This window comes from Macaca thibetana, chromosome 4, assembly GCF_024542745.1.
Source record: "Macaca thibetana thibetana isolate TM-01 chromosome 4, ASM2454274v1, whole genome shotgun sequence".
Taxonomy (NCBI): Eukaryota; Metazoa; Chordata; class Mammalia; order Primates; family Cercopithecidae; genus Macaca; species Macaca thibetana.
In genome coordinates, this window is record NC_065581.1 from 2,934,224 (window position 1) to 2,950,565 (window position 16,342).

The 16,342-nt window shown below is 47.9% G+C and overlaps 3 protein-coding genes across 6 annotated transcripts in view; all 3 read left to right on the forward strand.

The window, feature by feature from the left end:
• PSMG4 (proteasome assembly chaperone 4) overlaps positions 1-16,342 on the forward strand; it is a 201,208-nt gene that overhangs the window by 9,150 nt on the left and 175,716 nt on the right. The gene's annotated exons all lie outside the window — the stretch shown is intronic.
• The window catches only part of RIPK1 (receptor interacting serine/threonine kinase 1), a 44,081-nt gene continuing 28,585 nt past the window's right edge, over positions 847-16,342 (forward strand). The window contains exons 1-3 of one of the 4 annotated variants that reach the window (XM_050787199.1): positions 847-977; positions 13,644-13,866; positions 14,722-14,878. In XM_050787199.1, coding sequence (XP_050643156.1) covers positions 13,703-13,866; positions 14,722-14,878 — 321 coding nt within the window. In that variant the 5' untranslated portion in view covers positions 847-977; positions 13,644-13,702. Of the gene's footprint in view, positions 978-5,598; positions 5,737-5,919; positions 8,092-13,643; positions 13,867-14,721; positions 14,879-16,342 lie in introns of those variants that run through there. The other 3 variants (XM_050787200.1, XR_007724935.1, XM_050787198.1) reach the window with 3 other exon arrangements.
• Positions 991-4,190, forward strand: LOC126952545 (uncharacterized). Its single transcript, XM_050787279.1, has one exon. It carries the CDS (start codon positions 1,018-1,020, stop codon positions 1,639-1,641), a length of 624 nt encoding a protein of 207 aa, XP_050643236.1. The 5' UTR covers positions 991-1,017; the 3' UTR covers positions 1,642-4,190.

The window sequence follows — 16,342 nt, forward strand, 5'->3', positions numbered from 1 at the left end:
CGTGGAACACAGACCCATGGGGCCTTCCCACTGGAACATGGAGCTTGGCTGTCACCCGACTTCGCTTCCTGAGGTAGAAAAGCCCAGGGTTCCAGGCTCTGTCTCCTTTCCCGCAGACCCCTTGTTTCTTGGCGCGGAGGCCCTGGGCCCCGCAGGCTCCCACCCACTTCTCTGGGCTCAGAACTTCTCTGGGTTCAGAACCCGATCCCGAAGCGGCCGTGGCGCTGCCGGTGGCCGAGGCCGGGCGCGCGCCTTGGGAACCTGGCTGGCCTCAGGCTGGCGGGAGCATTCGCGGACCTCGCCCTGGGCCGGGAGGACTGGGGGACCCTGGCCTGCCCCTTCCCCTAGCCCTGACCTCGGCCACCACGCGCGCCGCCCCCGCTGGTCCCGCCAGGCTCCGCCTGAAGGCAGAAAGCGGGGCGGGGTGGGGGGGCGCCCGATCCTGCGGTATAAAAGCGGTGCCCGCAGAGGCCCTAGTGGGAGTCCGCGGCGAGCGCAGCAGCAGGGCCGGGTCCTGCGCCTCCGGGATCGGCGTCCAGGCTCGGAGCGCGGCACGGAAACGGCGGCGGCGCTGGACCAGGTGGTAGGTGCGGGCGTCCCCGCGCAGGGCGCTGCGGGTGGCGAGGCCGAGTGCGCGCCTTGGGAACCTGGCTGACCTCAGACCGGCGGGAACATTCGCGGACTTCGGCCTGGGCGGGGCGAACTGGGGGGACCCTGACCTTCCCATGTTCCTAGCCCTGCCCTCCGCCACCGCGCGAACGCGCGCGCCTCCCAGGATAGTCCCGGCAGGCGCAGCCCCAGTCAGGCGGCTTGTCAAGTATGGGAGGAGCCTAACAATTCCAGACAGTTTAAAAGGCGGTGCCCGCCAAGGCCCGAGCGGGAGTCCGCGGCGACAGCAGCAGCAACAGCAGAGTCACGTCTTGGGCCCTGGGGATCGGCGTCCAGGCTCGGAGCGCGGCACGGAGACGAGGTGGCAGGTGAGGGCGTCCCCGCGCTGGGCCGGGGTCGGGAACGGGAATGGCGAGCTTCAGGTCCCCCGGCTGCCACCGAAAGATGAGACCTGAGGACAGGAGAGGTCGCTCATCCAAGAGCCCCGGGGAAGCGGTGGTGTCTCGGCGGGTCAGGAACGGTCTCTGGGGGGGGTCCCCTGCAGCGCGCAGCCGGTTTCCGCCTCCGCAGCTCCCCGCCAGCGCGGACGCCGCCCTCCCCCACGCCTCCTCGCTGCCCTTCTCCGGCCGAAGCTCTCCCCTGCAGCCCCTCCCCACCTGCCAGCCCTGTTTTCTCACTGCTCCTCTTTGCTCTGGGATCCGCAGGATGACGTCTGTCCTGGTACTTCTCTTTCAAAGTCACCAGTCTCCAGTTCCAAATCCGAGCACTCTTATCCATCCTAATTCTTTCAATAATTCAGCGAAACGGATGGGGCCCGTCCTTCCCCGGAGCATTCCTCCAGGGACTGTGAATCCGCGGAGCCAGGCTCAGCCGTCGCCTGCAGGGCCTGCGGTCTGTGGGGATCGCCAGCAAGATGAGGAGTCACCTTCGGGACGAACGGTCGTGCTAGGGAGGGTTGCGCCGGCGGGGTCAAGGGAACCTCCTTTAGGGTGGGAATCAAGCCTCCGGGCCGCGGTGTTTGAGGGTGAGTAGAATTAATCCCATGATGGACATGGGGCCTTGTAAGGGGAACCAGGAGTTTGTGAAGAGGTGACTTTGGGAGGGGTTCAGGATGGCCAGAGGTGGAGGCTGTGACCTGAGCGAGGCTGGATCAAGGGAGGGGGCAGGTGGAGAAGAAACCGTTTTAACAAGGTGGCTTTGAGCGGATCCTAAGGGTTCCGGGAGATTTAGGAGGAAGGACAAGAGGATTAAGACACGGCTTTCTGAGGATGCTGTGTGGCTGTGGCCCGGTGGTGGCTGGGGGAAGCGGGTTGTGTTCATTGTCCAAGGCTCTCCAGTGCTTTGCGTGGCGTTTTGGGGAGCACACATGAGGTGTCCCGACAGTGAGGAGTGGCTCTAGGAGGCCAGAGGCTCGGGAGGGGGCCTGCGCATTAGGCCAGGCACAGGATCCGAAGTGGAAAGAAATGTGGGCGTAGAGGGCAGGCCTTGGGGATGGGTGTGGGGGAGGAGGGGGATGGAAAAGGGTCAGGGAGGTCTCCCAGGCTCACCTGGAGGAGTGAGGGTCTCATTTCCAAGGGCACTGGGAACTGCAGCTGGGGGTGGGGGTTCATTTGGTTTCACACCTGTGGCGAAGAGACCCACCCCCTCACATTCACACTTTGGCTTCCACTAGCTTCAGAGGTGGTACTAGCTCTTTGTTCTCGCTGGTTTTCCTTCCTCACCTTGGGCTGTTTCTTGCCTTTTCCATTCTGGTGTTCTGCAAGGACCAGTTCCTTCGTCTCATGCACCATCTACACTCATGGCTTTTGCTGGGAGTAATGAGTAAAGCTCCCAAATAGATGTTTCTGAGTTAGAGCACTGAAAACAAAATGAAGCAAAAACAATGCATTTCCAATCTTCCAAGGTCACATGATGTCCAGAGGACAGTGATGGGCAATAACTTTTTGTCTTCCCCATTAGAATGCAAGTTCCACAAATGGAACACCGAGATTTTTATTTATCTTTTTTTTTTTTTTTTTTTTTTTTTTTTGAGACGGAGTCTTGCTCTGTCACCCAGGCTGGCGTGCAGTGGTGCAATCTTGGCTCACAGCAACCTCCGCCTTCTGGGTTCAAGCAATTCTCCCACCTCAGCCTCCTGAGTAGGTGGGTCTACAGGTGTGCGCCACCACGCCCAGCTAATTTTTGTATTTTTAGCTTCATCATGTTTGCCAGGCTGGTCCGTAACCCCTGAGCTCAGGCAATCCACCCAACTGAGCCTCCTGAAGTGCTAGGATTACAGGTGGGAGCCACTCCACACAGGCAGAACAGAGAATTTTTATGTTTAATTCACAACCGAGTCTTCACTGCCTAGAACAGATGCTCAGTAAATATTTATTGAATGAATTCCTTTTTGTATCTCTTGTATCTATCACCAGATACTCTTGTATCTAGTACCTATTTGGCATACAGTAGAAAGCTTTGTTGAGTGAATAGCTCTGCCTTTCGTCTTTTTTGATATGTATACATCTTTTAAAAAATAATGAATAGACTTTTTTAGAGCTGTTTTAGTTTACAGCAAAACAAAGCAGAAAGAAAATATCCCCTCCCACAAACATCCTGGACCGTATAGCCTCCCCTACCATCAACATCCTGCATTAGTGTGGAGTATTTGTTACACCTGATGAACCAACATAGATACATGGTTATAAAAATGAACCAATATGGATAAAACATATACATTATGAAAGTCCAGAGCTTGTTAGGTTTTGCTCTGTGTATATTCAAGATACATTTGACAAATGTATAATGAGATGTACCCAACACTGTAATATCAGATTCCACTGCCCTAAAAATCCCTTGTGCTCCACCTACCTATCCCTCCTTTCCTGCAAATCCCTGGCAACCACTAATCTTTTTTACTATCTCCATAGTTTTTCCTTTTCCAGAATGTCACATAGTTGGAATCATACATTATGTAGTCTTCTCAGATTGGCTTCTTTCACTTAGATTTATACATTTAAGATTGCTCCAGAATATGTGTGTGTGTGTGTGTGTGGCTTCAGAGCTCATTTCTTTTGAGCACTTCATATTCCATTGTATAGATGTGCCACAGCTTATCTGTCCACCTATTAAATGACATCTTAGATGCCCTGAAGTTTTGGCAATTATGAATAAAGCTGCTATAGACATTCTTGTACAGGTGTTTGGGCGTAAGCTTTCAACTCGTTTGGGTAGATACCAAGGTGTGGAGTTGCTTCATCTTATGGTAAGAAGACCTTGGTTAAGAAATTGCCAAAGTGGGCCGGGCGCAGTGGCTCACGCCTGTAATCCCAGCACTTTGGGAGGCCAAGGCAGGTGGATCATGAGGTCAGGAGATCGAGACCATCCTGGCCAACACGGTGAAATCCCGTCTCTACTAAAAATGCCAAAAAAAAAAATTAGCCGGGTGTGGTGGCGGGCGGCTGTAGTCCCAGCTACTTGGGAGGCTGAGGCAGGAGAATAGCATGAACCTGAGAGGCAGAGCTTGCAGTGAGCCGAGATCGCGCCACTGCACTCCAGCCTGAGCTACTGAGCGAGACTCCGTCTCAAAAAAAAAAAAACAAAACAAACAAACAAAAAAAATTGCCAAAATGTCTTCCAAAGTCTCTAACATTAGGCATTCCCACTAGGAATGTATGAGAGTTCCTTGTGCTCCAGATCCTCATCAACATTTGGTGTTGAGAGTGTTTTGAATTTTAGCCATTCTAATAAGTAATAGTATTTCAGTTTTTTTATTGCAATTCTTTAATGACTTATGATGTTGAGCATCTTTTCATATGCATATACATATGCTGAGGTGTCTGTTCAGAGCTTTTGCCCACTTTTAATCAGGTTGCACATTTCCATATTGTTGCATATTTTGGGTCACAGTCTTTTATCAGGTATGTCTTTTGCAAATATTTTCTCCCAGTCTGTGGCTCGTGTTGTGAATGTGGCTCGTTCGAACTCTTGACAAACATATCTTTGTACAGTATGTAATCCTGTTGTGCTTTTTTTTTTTTTTTCCTTTTGAGATGGAGTCTCGCTCTTGTCGCCCAGGATGGAGTGCAGTGGCGCGATCCCGGCTCACTACGATCTCCGCCTCCCAGGTTCAAGCGATTCTCCTGCCTCAGCCTCCCAAGTAGCTGGGATTGCTGGTGCCCGTCACCAAGCCCAACTGATTTTTGTATTTTTTAGTAGAGATGGGGTTTCACCATGTTGGCCAGGCTGGTCTCGAACTCCGACCTCAAGTGATCCGCCCGCCTCGGCTTCCCAAAGTGCTGGGATTACAGACGTGAGCCACCGCGCCTGGCCTGTTGTGCATATAATTTTATTACTTTCTTTTTTAATATAACATGAATAGCATGAAGTTCCAATTTTGCTCGAGAGTTCACAATTACCACTTTAAAGGGCTGCAAAATAATCACATTTCCTCCTCGACAGCCCAACTTTACAGGTGAAGGGAGAGGAATGCTAACCGGCACAGCTCCGAATCCTCCGGATAGCGCCTCCGCTGTAATCCACCCAGTGCTTCCCTCCAGGCCCATCTCCCTCTCGTGCGCGCGGAGGTTTCGGTTTCCTCTTTTACGTAGGCCGCCCCACTCGTAAAACAAAGTCCGCGATCCTCTAGCCCGCAAGAGAGCTCCGGGATTCAGATCCTGGGCGCCAGGTCCCGCGAGCGGCGGGGCGGCGCTGTCGCAGTCCTCCTCCCTGGCAAGGCCCGCGGCAGGGGGAGGAGGCAGCGCGAGCAGTCCACGCCCTCCTGCCGGGCGCGCTCGACGCGGACGGCGGACGGCTGACCAGCTCCCGGAGCGCGGCGAGCCCAGAGGACCCACAGCTGGGGCGCCAGAGCGCGGCCATCCGGGCGGGGCCGAGGGAGCGCGGCAGGACTCGGCTGGACGGCGCGGCCACGGAGAGGGGCGCAGTGAGCGGGCTGGCACCGCGCGCAGAACACTCCGGAGGCCGCCGCCGCGCTCAGTCCCGGCGACCCCCCAGTCGGGGTTCGCGCGCCGTCCCCCAGCACGCCCCGGCAAGGCTGCCGCAGCGTCGGAGTAATCCCCAACCCTCCGCCGTCGCTTCGTCCCTCACTCGGGCCTCCAGACGTTTGCCGCGGAAACGAAAGTAACTGAGGTGCTTGCGCGGAGGCCGGGGCGGCCGCGGGCTTCCGGGAAGGAGAGGGACTCCGCCCGGCGTGCGCGCGGCGGGCGGGGCCCCGCCGGTACCGGAAGTCGGGTAGTGGGCGGGGCCGGGCGCTCCCGGGCGCTCCCGGAAGTCGGAGGTGCGCCTCTAGCCCAGCTTATCCGGAGGCAGCTGGGTGCTTCTGCGCCGGAGGTCTGGGCGCTGGACTGGTAGCGGGCGGAGACCTGCGTTTGGGCCGCGATTACGGCGTGAGGGTGGAATAGGCCGTCCCACACGCCGTTAATGTCGTTGTTGTTTTGGTGGAGGCCCTTACTGCCCTATCATTAAGAAAAAACAGTTTGGGCTCTTCCCACCAACCCTTTGAAAGGGCCTTTTACTGTTGCACTTGAGGCCACAGCAGGTTCCAAAAGCAAAACCTTTTCTGCGTGATCTTAGACGACTGAGGGGACGAATGTGGTAACCCTAGCAGGCTGCTTTGGTGGTCACTGGCATGTGCTTTTGTGAAGTGCTGCAGACCCTCTTCAGGGTTGGGAAGAGGATAGGCTGCATCCTTCTTCCCTCAGCATTTGACAAAGCCTCAGAGGGACGCGGGGGTTGCGGGGGCAGGGGAAGGTCTGGGGTTGTTCTTTCTCTCTTGCTGACCATTTGACTCTCCCTTAATCAGAGCTTTTTTTATCTTGGGCAAAGAAGGAGGCTGCTCCAACGATTAATTCTTCCCTGATTTACACTTGAAGAAGCCAAGGCAGGAGGTGAACTTTGAAATGTGCAGTGACTTAGTACTCATCTGCGTTCTGTGACTGCTAGGAAGATGGATTGAGTCAAGAGGAAATTGTCATATTAGAAATGTGGAGTACTGGGCCGGGCACGGTGGCTCACTCCTGTAATCCGAGCACTTCGGGAGGCCGAGGTGGGAGTATCACCTGAGGTCAGGAGTTCGAGACCAGCCTGGCCAACATGACAAAACCCCGTCTCTACTAAAAATACAAAAATTAGCCGAATGTGGTGGCGGGTCCCTGTAATCCCAGCTACTCAGGAGGCTGAGGCAGGAGAATGGCTTGAACCCAGGAGGCGGTAGTTGTGGTGAGCAGAGATGGTGCCACTTACACTCTATCATGGGCGACAGAGGGAGACTCTGTCTCAAAAAAAAAAAAAATAATGTGGAGTACTGCAACTCTTCACAAAAAGTGAAGAGAAGACTAGGCTTGTTTAAAATGAAATTTGGAGTGTATCATTATTACTGATAAAATGGCAAAAATGATAACTTTAATACTCATTTTCCTCTGTCTGTACTATACTGAGCCCCAGAGATATATTGTACTTTCTGGATTGTGAATATTAATGAGTATTAAGAAAAGTTCTTAAATAGCCTGTTTCAAACTGGGCAGCTTACATTTTGGTGCTTATTGATTTATAACCTGTTAACACCCATATGATCTGAGAATCTGAAGAAAATATTTAACTTCCCATGCTTTAGTTGGATATTACATTCTGGCAAAAATGGTTGACTGTATTAATCTGTAGAACATTGATTTTGAGCCATATGTTTCCTGTATTTTTATTTTTAGTTTTGAAGACAGAGTCTTGCTCTGTCGCCCAGGCTGGAGTGCAGTGGCATGATCGTGGCTCAGTGTAACCTCCGCCTCTGGTGTTCAAGCAGTTCTCCTGCCTCAGCCTCCCAAGAAGCTGAGATTACAGGCGTACACTACCACACCTGGCTAATTTTTGTATTTCTAGTAGAGACAGGGTTTCACCAGGTTGGCCAGTCTGGTCTCAAGCTCTTGGCAGTCTGCCCGCCTCGGCCTCCCAAAGTCCGGGATTACAGGCATGAGCCCCTTCGCCCCGCCTTCCTGTATTTAAAAAATTTATTCTGCACTTTCTCCATGTTTCTGACTGTGGCATATTCATTTAACATAGATGAGTAAGGCTGTAAGAGTGGGTCTCTGCATCTGGATTTTTCCAAAGACAGATTATTTGCTATCTAGAGAAGTAGCATGTATTAGTGAGCCAACAGTGAAAGTTTGAATGAAGGGACAAAGATTTCATTCCAGGATCCTGCCACTTTAGGTGGATCATTTAGTTCCAAATCTTAGTTTCTTTATTTGCAAATTGAAATCATGATAAAATTTGCTTCAGGGGTCATGATGCTTGTTTAAACTCTGTTTCAATTCTTGTCTCTTGCTGGTCCTTCCTTGCTGGTCCTTAAGTCTCTTCCTTGCTCAGAACTTTTGTTTATCCAGGGAAAGCATCAGGCTGCTGTAATCATGGAAGTTGGAGAAATCCTCTGGTCACTTGGATAACTGAGCAAAATCAGAAGTCTGTTAGTGGGAAGAAAGAGGTCAATGGCAGGTGGGCAACTAGCATTTTCTGCCATTCTCTTGTTATGTGTAGTCATCACAGAAAAATGGGGAAAAGTTAATTAGAATATTTTGATATGTATACTCACCCTGCCTTAGAAGGTAATTTGTGAAATTCCTTGGGATTTCACATTAATTTCAATAGAAAAAAATTCACTGTCCTGAGTCCCTGAATTAATATTTATTTATGGAAAACATTTACAAATTGCATTCAAATGGACATAATTATTACTTAAAATTAGTTGATATAACAGGCCAGCATGTCTTTCTTACTCTGTAACATGGCTTTGTAATAATATGGTTATGCAATATGTCTATATAAGCTGCCTAAATTCAGTGTTTTTGGATTTCCTTCATTCAACTACTCACAAGGCCTTCCTAAGATATACAGTGCTCATAAAGTTGAATCTTTCACGTGGGAAAAAAAGGGGTGGATAGCAAAAACAAAAGAAATCACTGAAAATCATGCAAAAGATGCCTAAGATTAACATCAGACTAAACTAGCAAACCGCAAGACTATAAGGAGAACTGACTTGGGTCAGGAGTTAAGCTCCCAAAATCCGGTGGACCCAACTAGAGGCCTTCCCAAGCTCCACCACACTCAGGAGCACCTGCAGGTCCTAGTTGGTCTTGACAAATTTGAGGAGATGTGGTGGAGACTGAAGGAGAGATACCAGATAGGACTCCTCATAAAGTAGAAACCTTTTACCCAAAAGGGCATTTTTCAGGGCATGTTGTAGTTCCTGCTTGTTTCTTTACTGTCTGTGAGCATTTTTAATATTATTAAACATTCTTACAGCATCGCTTTTGCAGACTGCTAGATATATTTCGGAGTGTTGATGGACATAACTGATTCTCTTCTCTGTACATACTAAGTATTTTACCTACTTTTGCTGTTCTATGTAATGCTACCAGGAACAGCTTTGCACATAATCTTTATCAGCATCTCTGATTTGATCCCTCAGAGTAAAGAAATACTGAGTCAAGGAATTATTCCTTTCAAAAAAAAATTTTAATTTTACATTTAATTCATGTCTACTGGGGAAAATTTGGAAAACATAGTAAAAGTGTAAAGAAGAAAGCAAAAATCACCCTACCATCAAGATACAATCCTTGTTAACATTTTGGTGTCTTTATGTCTTTTTTTTCTGTACTTACATCTTTATTTACATATATATATATATCACACAAATGTGAATATAATTTTTACAGATTTATTCGTCAAAAACGATTTTGAATGGCTATACAATATTCTGTTAGGAGTGTGCTGTAACTCATTTAACAATATTTTTTATTTTTGGACAATTACATAGTTCTCTTTTTAAAATAGTTATTCATTTGATGATGGGCCGGCATACATTGGGTTCTGCTAGGCTCTGGAAACGGTGCACAAGACAAGTTTCCTGCCTTCTGTGAACTTCATGAGAAGTAATTCTCAATTACAGTACTGTCTTACCTGTGAAAATGTCTAATGGGAAGACTTAGGATGGCTTCCTTGACAAAATGACAGTTCTCTGACACCTAACCAGGCAAGAAGTTGGAAGAATGTGGCCTAAGAGGGTGGGACAGATGACTTTTATGGAATGGGGAAGACTTTGCAGTTCTGCATGCTCCAGTGATCTGTAGTGAATGAAAAAGGAGGCCTAAAATCAATGTTATCTTTTAAGCCCTCTGTCTCCACCCCCTCCTACCTCATTCTCACTAGGATTGCTCAGTAGGGCCCTGCTGACAGTGATCCCAGCTGAGAATGCTGGCATTCTCAAAGCCCAAGGAAATACCATCCGTGTGGATAAACACGTGGGTGGCTGGGCCAGCCATAGCCAGAGACATAAAGCAGGTAACAAACGTGTTTTCACAAATATATACATATGTACATATATATGCATATACAAATAAATACACATATATGTGTATATATATACAAATATAGCTATATATCTATGTATACAAATATATATGCATATACACATACACAAATACATGTATATATACACATACACAAATATATATACACATACACATATGCACAAATATATATTTTATATCATGTATCGTATTATATATATTTATACATATACAAATATATGTATGTTTATATGTATACGTATATAAATGTATACATATTTTTTTCTCATAATCCTTACCACTTCTGTGAGGCGGTCATTGTTTCATTTTGCAGATGAGGAAATTGAGTCACAAGTGACCCAGGGTCACAGGTTGGTGAGTCACAGAGCTAGAGTTCACGTTCATAGTGGAGGGCCGGTGCTCTTGGAGCTATGGCCCCTGGTCTCTTACCTCAAGCGCCTGCCTAACCCCACCCCTCAGTCTTCAGGCCTTCATCTAGGCAGCCCCTCACCTCCACCTGCTGCCTATGTCCCACCGATGTACTTGTTTCCTGAGGGCACTTCCTCTTGTCTGGTAATGTCTTATGTCCTAGGAAAGAAGGTGCATAGATGCTGCTGTGTGGGCTTCCTCTGCTAGACAGAGCTGGCCCACAGCCTTTAGATGAGGCGTAGAATGCTGGTTACCTGAGTCACCTGGAGCCGCCCACTGCACAACATCATGGGCAGCCAAGGGGTTTCCAGAATCCCCTCTCCCCAAGGTATTTATTTTTTTCATTTTTAACTCCCCGCCCTCCAACATTTTATCATGAAAAACACCAAAGTCCAAAGGTTACGTCCACCACGAGTATCATCTTAACACCGCTTGCTTCATCATGTAATTCTCCATCTCCCTTCCCGTCATCTGTCCATCATTCTGTCTGACTTTTTGATGTATTTCCAAGTACACATCTCTAAATACTTCAGCATGCATACCACTAGCTAGAGTTCAACATGTTCACAGGTTTGTATTTTGATGTAAAATTTACCTTCAGTTGTTAGGAGTACATCTGCTGAGTATGGGCAGATGCGTATGCCTGCAACCCTAGCCCCCACTGATATCTTAGAACGTTATCATTGCCCCAGAAAGTTCCCTCATGCCCCTGCCCGCTCAGCCTCACCATGCTCACAGGCGGCCAGTGTTCTTTTTCTGGCACAGATTGGTTTTGACTTCTGAACCATCATATAAATAGAATTACATAGTATGTATTCTTTCGTATACTTTCACTCATCACGTTTTTGCATTTCGTTCATGCTGTTTTCATTCATGTGTATCAGCAGTCATTTTTATTGCTGAGTAGTATCCCATTGTGTTCATATACCACACTGTGTTCACTCATTCTCTTATTGATGGACAGCTGTGTCCAGTTTGGAGCTATTATGAATAAAGTTGCTATGCACATTTTACGAGTGTTTTCCGACATACGTTTTCATTTCTCTTGGGATTGGAATTGCTGGGTCCTAGTGCAGGTGTTCGTGGTTTCATAAACAAAATCTATGCCTGTGAAATTTCTATGAGTATTTTATGCCCCAGAAAGGTTATTTTTCATGGTCTGTATTTGGATGTATATATTTATTATTTTATTTTAGTTTTTTTGAGACAGAGTCTCATTTTGTTGCCCAGGCTGGAGTGCGGTGGCATACGATCTCAGCTCACTGCGACCTCTGTCTCCCAAGTTTAAGCAATTCTCCTGCCTCAGCCCCCCGAGTAGCTGGGATTAGAGGCGCGTGCCACCACACCTGGCTAATTTTTGTATTTTTAGTAGAGACGGGGTTTCACCATCTTGGCCAGGCTGGTCTTGAACTCCTGACCTCGTGATCTGCCTTCCTCAGCCTCCCAAAGTGCTGGGATTATAGGCATGAGCCACCGCGCCCAGCTGGGATTTGGGTATTTCTGGAATACAAAACATTCATAGCCCTCCTCCTACTCTCAAATCAAAACACAGACATGCACATTCACATGCACACACCAGTGTGTCTGTGTCCTGTTGGTTTGCATAGGGTTTCTGTTTTGCCATGAAGCTCTTTGCCAGCCCTTTTCCCAAAGTGTTTGTACCATTTAATACTCCCACCATTGATGTTTGAGAGGTCTGGTTGCTTCTCATGTTTGCCAGTATTTGGTGCTATGAGTCTTTAGTTTTGGATATCCTGGTAGTTGTGTAGTGGTGTCTCATTGTGGTTCTCCATGGGTTTTTATTCTTCATTTCAGTTTGGGGAAAATGAATGAATGGAAGAAAAGAAGGGAGGAAGGATGAAGCAAATAGCTGTGCTTTGAGATCTGACGCTATATACTTCACAGCCCTGATGGATATTCTCCAAATTCTACTCCTTTTTCACATTTTCTTCTTAGAGTTTGCATTGTTCTTTTTATATTCTTCAGATTCCTTTTGTTCATAATTTCTTAAACCTATTCATTTTCTACTGCCTTTCAGTTGTTAATTTACTGAAGTTCTTTGGTGCTTACTACTGCTGTTTGCTGTAGCTGCGGGGTCTGTCTCACGGCGAATTTTTTCTTTTGTGTTTTATAATTTTGGAAAGGGAGCTTATGTTAAATTTGTATTTGTGGGAATTCTGTCTAGCCTGGCTTGAGGGTATTGTTTGCTTTAGCCAATAACCTCAGGATGGCATCAGCCTGTGACCACTTCCTGTTCATAGTTTAGGGGATCCTCTCATTTCAAAGTCTGTATCTATTTGAAGACAGGCCCAAGGTTATAAATTTGCACAGACTTTTTTTTTTTTAATACCTTGTGCCCAGTCCAAGGTATTTTTTAATACCTTGTGCCCAGTCCAACAAATATGTTTGTTTGCCACAGGCTGCTTTTTTTCTAGTTCATCCTTTCATCAAGGGGTAGCACATTGAGCAGTGCCATGTTAAGCAGGGAGTCTTCATTCTACCTGCTTTTCTTGCATTCCTTGACCTCAGCTGGGCTTTAAACCTCGAATTCTGGATGGCGAGATTGGCACTGCCCTGTGTGAGCTACTGCCTGTCTCTGGTGCTGTTTCTGTCCCTACAGTTCTTTTCCTTTCCACGGAGTTCTGGTATGCATTTCAATGAATGTTTGTATTATGTTGTCCAACATACTTATGTCCTTTATAGCCGGAGAGTTCTTAAAATTTTCTAATGCTCCATATTGCCAGAAATAAAAAGGCTGAGGGAATAAATATTATAGTCTTCTGTGATTCTTAAAAATATGAAAAATAGCTCATCAGATGACTGTAAGTCTATCCTCAAAAATCCAAGGCACACCAAGCATGTGGAATGTTACAAAAGTTTTTGAAAATGATCTTTTCTGCCAAGGGCAATGGCTCATACCTGTAATCTCTGCACTTTGGGAGGCTGAGGTGGGAGGATCCCTTGATCCTAGGAGTTCGAGACCATCCTGGGCAACATAGTGAGACCACTCTGCCCGCCCCCAACTCTTTACAAATAATTAAAAAATCAGCCGGGCATGGTGGGGTGCACCTGTGGCCCCAGCTACTCAAGGAGGCTGAGGGGGGAGGATTGCCTGAGCCCAGGAGGTCGAGGCTGCAGTGAGCTGTGATTGTGCCACTGCACTCCAGCCTGAGTGACAAAGTGAGACCCTGTCTCCAAAGGAGAAAATAATAATAATAATTATATATATATTCTTGTTGCCCTGAGGTGTTGTCTCTGTTTTCTTCACAGGGTACCGCTCTGACGGGGGGAGAAAAGTGGCACCATTTTGGGTGTTCTTGAGCTTCAGAATGCAACCAGACATGTCCTTGAATGTCATTAAGATGAAATCCAGTGACTTCCTGGAGAGGGCAGAACTGGACAGCGGAGGCTTCGGGAAGGTGTCTCTGTGTTTCCACAGAACCCAGGGCTTCGTGATCATGAAAACAGTGTACAAGGGGCCCAACTGCATTGAGTGAGTGGGGAGCAGGGGTGGGCGGGCAAGCTCGGAGCGGGATGGGGACGCTGGCTGCCGTAGAGCCGCTGGTGGGTAGAGTGAGTGGGTGGGCAAGCTCGGAGCGGGATGGGGACGCTGGCTGCTGTAGAGCCGCTGGTGGGTAGAGTGAGAGGGAGCCTGCCAAGATGTCAGGGTGACGACGGCTCTTATGTTATTGTCGCTGACGCGGACTCCGAGGCTGGGTCGTGAAGGGCTCACAGCTAGTAAGTAACAGAAGAGACATGAACAAGAAGGAAATAGAGAAGGACAAAGAGATAAGTGTGGTGAGGGGGACAATGAAAAGGAAACAGGAGGATGGGTGAAGACAGATCTATTCACTTGCTTCACCTTTTCAGTGAGGACCAGCCCTAAGTATGAAAATAAAAAGGCAGTTCATTCCTGAGAGGTTCTGAGAACCTTCCCTTGAAAGCAACCAGTAGAGTGGTTTTACCCCTATCCCTCCTTTGTCAGAGTGGTTTTGAGAGAGGCTGTTTTTTTTGTTTGTTTGTTTTTTGTTTTTTCAATCACACGGTCCAGCATGGTCTTTTTTCAGGTTACCTTGCTGCTGTTCATGTACTTTTCATTCATTGATTCATTCATTCATTCCTTCATTGATTTACATTTTTTGAGCATGCACTGCCAGTTACTGGGCAGGAGAACTGTGGAGAAGTGAGAAACTGCTCTGCCTTCTAATGCTTCTGGCCTGTGCCTGGAAGAGATAGGTACAGACTCAAGCATGACCCCAGCAGGTGGGAGTGATGCGTTGGAAGTGTACACCAGGCTCTTGAGGTGCTGGCTCTGCCAACCTCAGCATAGCACCTTTCCTGCCCACAGGCACAACGAGGCCCTCCTGGAGGAGGCGAAGATGATGAACAGACTGAGACACAGCCGGGTGGTAAAGCTCCTGGGCGTCATCATAGAGGAAGGGAACTACTCCCTGGTGATGGAGTACATGGAGAGGGGCAACCTGATGCACGTGCTAAAAGCCGAGGTAGAGAGTGCCCCCCCACACGGGGATCCCCAGCGCTTGGGCCCTGGCTGTCTGTTATGGCTGCCCTTGGGGTGTGTGTTTGCAGCTTATTAGTATAAAATTTGCAAATTGCTTGGTAGTTTGAATTTTCTTTTCCTTTTCTTATAGAGACAAGGTCTTGCTATGTTGCCCAGGCTGAACTCAAACACCTGGTCTCAAGCGATCCTCCCACCTCAGCCTCTCAAGTAGCTGGGATTACAGGCTCAATTTCCTGAAGTCAGTTTCTCCTTAAAACATCTCTGCCTTGATCCGGCCCAGTGAGTGGGCCACTCCTGTAATCTCAGCACTTTTGGCAGGAGGATCACTTGCACCTTGGTGTTCAAGACCAGCCTGGATAACACAGTGAAATCCCATCTCTACAAAAAATACAAGGTGCATGTGAACAGAGCAAGACCCTGTCTCAAAATCTTCCTTGCCTTTTGCTGCCCTGAGAGTGGTCTCTTCATCCTCTCGATCCTGCGGACAGTCCTCCGTAGTCTGTGTCTTAGGAATGTGATTGGCTGTTTACCATACCTGTCTGCTGTTCTACAATCTACAGTTCAGAGATAGGCCCTGTCTTCACGTTGCAGACATCATCTGATGTGGAGTATATGCATGATGGGATGACAATTAAATATGGATTGATTAATGAAAGGATGTACACTGTAAATGACCGTAAGAGCAGACAGAGTATTAGCGGTTGCACTTTGAAACCATTCAACAAAGTTTTATTTTAAAATAAATATAGAACATTAGCGGCAACAACACTGGATAGGATTTAAAACAAAAATAAAAATTGTTTACCAAAATCAAATTATTTGACAACATTTTTAAAAGCTAATGTGCCTGTTAAGATGAAGGCCTTGCGCTAGTAGCTTATAAATCAATAGCTAATGCAACGCAGGCAGTAAAAGGAGGCAGGTGACTAAATGAGTGATATGGTGTGATGGTGGTTTTTTTTTTCTTTTTTAAGAGAACGAGATCTCACTGTGTTGCTCAGGCTGGAGTGCAGTGGCACAGTCACAGTGCACTGCAGGCTTGAACTCCTGGCCTTAAATGATCCCCTCACCTCAGCCTCCTGAGTAGCTGGGACTATGGGCATGAGCCACTGCACCCAGCTATGTGGTGGTTTTTTTTTTTTTTCTTGAGAGGAGTCTCGTTCTGTCACCCAGGCTGGAGTGCAATGGTGCGATCTTGGCTCACTGCAACCTCCACCTCCCTGGTTCAAGCAATCTTCCTGCCTCAGCCTCTTGAGTAGCTGGGATTGCAGACGCCTACCACCATGCCTGGCTAATTTTTTTATTTTTAGTAGAGACAAGGTTTCACCACATTGGTCAGGCTGGTCTTGAACTCCTGACCTTGTGATCCAACCGCCTTGGCCTCCCAAAGTGCTGGGATTACAGGCATGAGCCACCACTCCCAGCTGAGGGTGTTTTGATAGACATA

What these genes read in the sequence shown, in the direction of transcription:
- LOC126952545 (XM_050787279.1), top strand. Translation starts at nt 1,018, where the DNA reads ATGGCGAGCTTCAGGTCCCCCGGCTGCCACCGAAAGATGAGACCTGAG.